The following is a 2015-nucleotide window of genomic DNA, read 5'->3' as shown; positions in this document are numbered from 1 at the left end:
CAGGGCAACATCTGGGGGAGGCAGATGGCAAGTGTGGCGATCCCACCATCCCTAACTGCTTGTAGTTATATATATATTTTTTTCCCATTTATAATTTTAATCGAAGCATTGCTATTCATTTTTTTCTTAACTCTTTCTTATAAGCACCAAATTTTAATAGCTAAGTCAATTTTGGGGGGAAGAAACACGATCAAAGAACTTCCCTCCAGAACAAAACAATGATGTTCATTCCTCCAAACAACCAAATTCGAAGTCTACCAAAACAGAAACAAAAAGCCCCCCCACACACACACAAAAGTAACAAAAATCACATTCTAGGGGTTCAGTGCATTTAGCAGCCTTCGCTGTGCTGTCTAATCATCCTTCAGCTGACTTTCAAAAAAATTAACACCCTAGTGCATCAAAATATACATTTTCCATTTGCTTTGTTTAAATTAAAAATAATAATTAAAAAAAGAAAACTTGAAGGAAATCACAATCAATTGCCTGACTCATTTCGATGTCATGTAGAGCATATGAAGGTCAGGAAGGCTATTTGCAGCACACATGATTAGGAGAGACTGGTCTTCAAGGTTTAGCTTTCTTCCAAACAGTGTAAAATACCCACAATTCCAAGTATGAAGGAACACAGACGATCTCCTTTGAGAATTCCACAGGACAATACAGGCGCCCGAGCTGTTCTTCATAGAGGGACAAGGCTTCTGTCAGATTGACACAGTTACTCTGTGTAAAGCATTTTCCATCCTGTTTCAGTACTCTCATTGAGAGGTCAAGAACCAGTCTGAGAAACTCCCATGTGGAATCTTCTTCTGGAGATGTGGAGATTGGAACGGCTGTCAAATCATTAATCACATAATCAAACTCTCTCCCTTCTTTGGCGTACCTCTTCAGTACTGGAATACAGTCTTCTATTAGAACCTGATAGCAGTCTCCTTTAAGATTGTCTAAGACGTTGCCACATGTTTTTCGCAAGTATTTCTCACATCCATCAATCACCATTTGGTCAATCTCTACCATAGTGACCATCTTTGGTTTCAGTTTGACTATTTCACATAATATGCCCCCGTCTCCACCCCCAAGAATCAGCACGTCTTTGCCACTGTAGTCTTCTTTTCCACTGCCCATGATGGCCTGGGTATATGCCAAATCACTCTCTGCCAGATTAACGTCCCCACTAAGGATGAGAATATTTCCAAATTGCTTCGAGTGTAGAATTTTAATGTTCTGATAAGGTGAATCTTCATCATACACCACTTCATCTACGTCATACTCAACCAGGCGACCATCAGCAGTGGGCCAGTATCTGTCGATAGCTCCTCCTCGAATTATGGGTGGTAATCGCTTCACCCGCACAGCACTGTCCTGACTCAATTCTTTCATTCTTTCTTCTACTTTGTTCAAAAGACTGTCAACTTCTTGGCCTTGCGAATCACCATTGTAACTCTGAAGATCCAACAACACCAATCCATGTGGGTGAATTCTCAAACTGGCAAAGCTGCCGTTTTTGTTGATGTAGGTCGCTAGATAACCGTGGTCTTGCCAGTTGTGCACTGACTCCGTCATCCCTTGCTCCTGGAAAATGGACCGGAGGCCTTTTAGAATGGTCTCGCCATCAGCGTTGGCGCCGAGCTTGAAGTCGAGCGTACTGTGCCGTGCTGCTGCCATAGTGAGGCGAGGCCCTGTGCCATGCCTGGGGGAGGCGGCCGCGGGAGACTGGGGGGCCGCACGGCGTGTCGGGCTGCGGCCGGCGGGGAGTGAGCCGCGCCGGGGAGGCCGAGGGTAGGAGCTGTAGTTATATTTTTATCTGAGAGAGAAACAAACTGTTGTCTTGTTTAAGCCATTCTGGACTGCAAGGGGTGAGCTAGATCTCTGTTATAAGTAGTTGAACTTAAATCCTAAGCAATACAGTGTGCCTATAAACAGTTAGACTGAATAAAAGAGAATATAATGAAAACCAATTCTCATCACCCACATGCCTCACAGCTGCATTTAAGACATCATAACTAGAGCCGAAC

The 2015-nt window shown here is 43.8% G+C and overlaps 1 protein-coding gene across 2 annotated transcripts; it reads right to left on the bottom strand.

Annotated features, from left to right (window-relative positions):
* Window positions 1-242: 242 nt before the first annotated feature.
* On the bottom strand, window positions 243-1779 carry LOC113927441 (spermine synthase-like). Of its 2 annotated transcripts, XM_027603265.2 has the most exons (2): window positions 1492-1755; window positions 243-1341 (listed from the first exon to the last, which is right to left on the bottom strand). In XM_027603265.2, exons 1-2 carry the CDS (start codon window positions 1663-1665, stop codon window positions 568-570), a joined length of 948 nt encoding a protein of 315 aa, XP_027459066.1. In that variant the 5' UTR covers window positions 1666-1755; the 3' UTR covers window positions 243-567. The 2 variants fall into 2 exon arrangements, with proteins under 2 accessions (XP_027459066.1, XP_027459067.1); XM_027603266.2 differs by having other exon boundaries at window positions 243-1779.
* Window positions 1780-2015: the final 236 nt, after the last annotated feature.

Source organism: Zalophus californianus, chromosome 7 (assembly GCF_009762305.2).
Source record: "Zalophus californianus isolate mZalCal1 chromosome 7, mZalCal1.pri.v2, whole genome shotgun sequence".
Classification (NCBI taxonomy): Eukaryota; Metazoa; Chordata; class Mammalia; order Carnivora; family Otariidae; genus Zalophus; species Zalophus californianus.
Note: the sequence above shows the minus strand (reverse complement) of the source record. Positions and strands in the feature narration are given on the sequence as shown.

Excerpts from the sequence above, each read along its gene's own strand:
- LOC113927441 (XM_027603266.2), bottom strand. The coding sequence starts at position 1,665 with ATGGCAGCAGCACGGCACAGTACGCTCGACTTCAAGCTCGGCGCCAAC.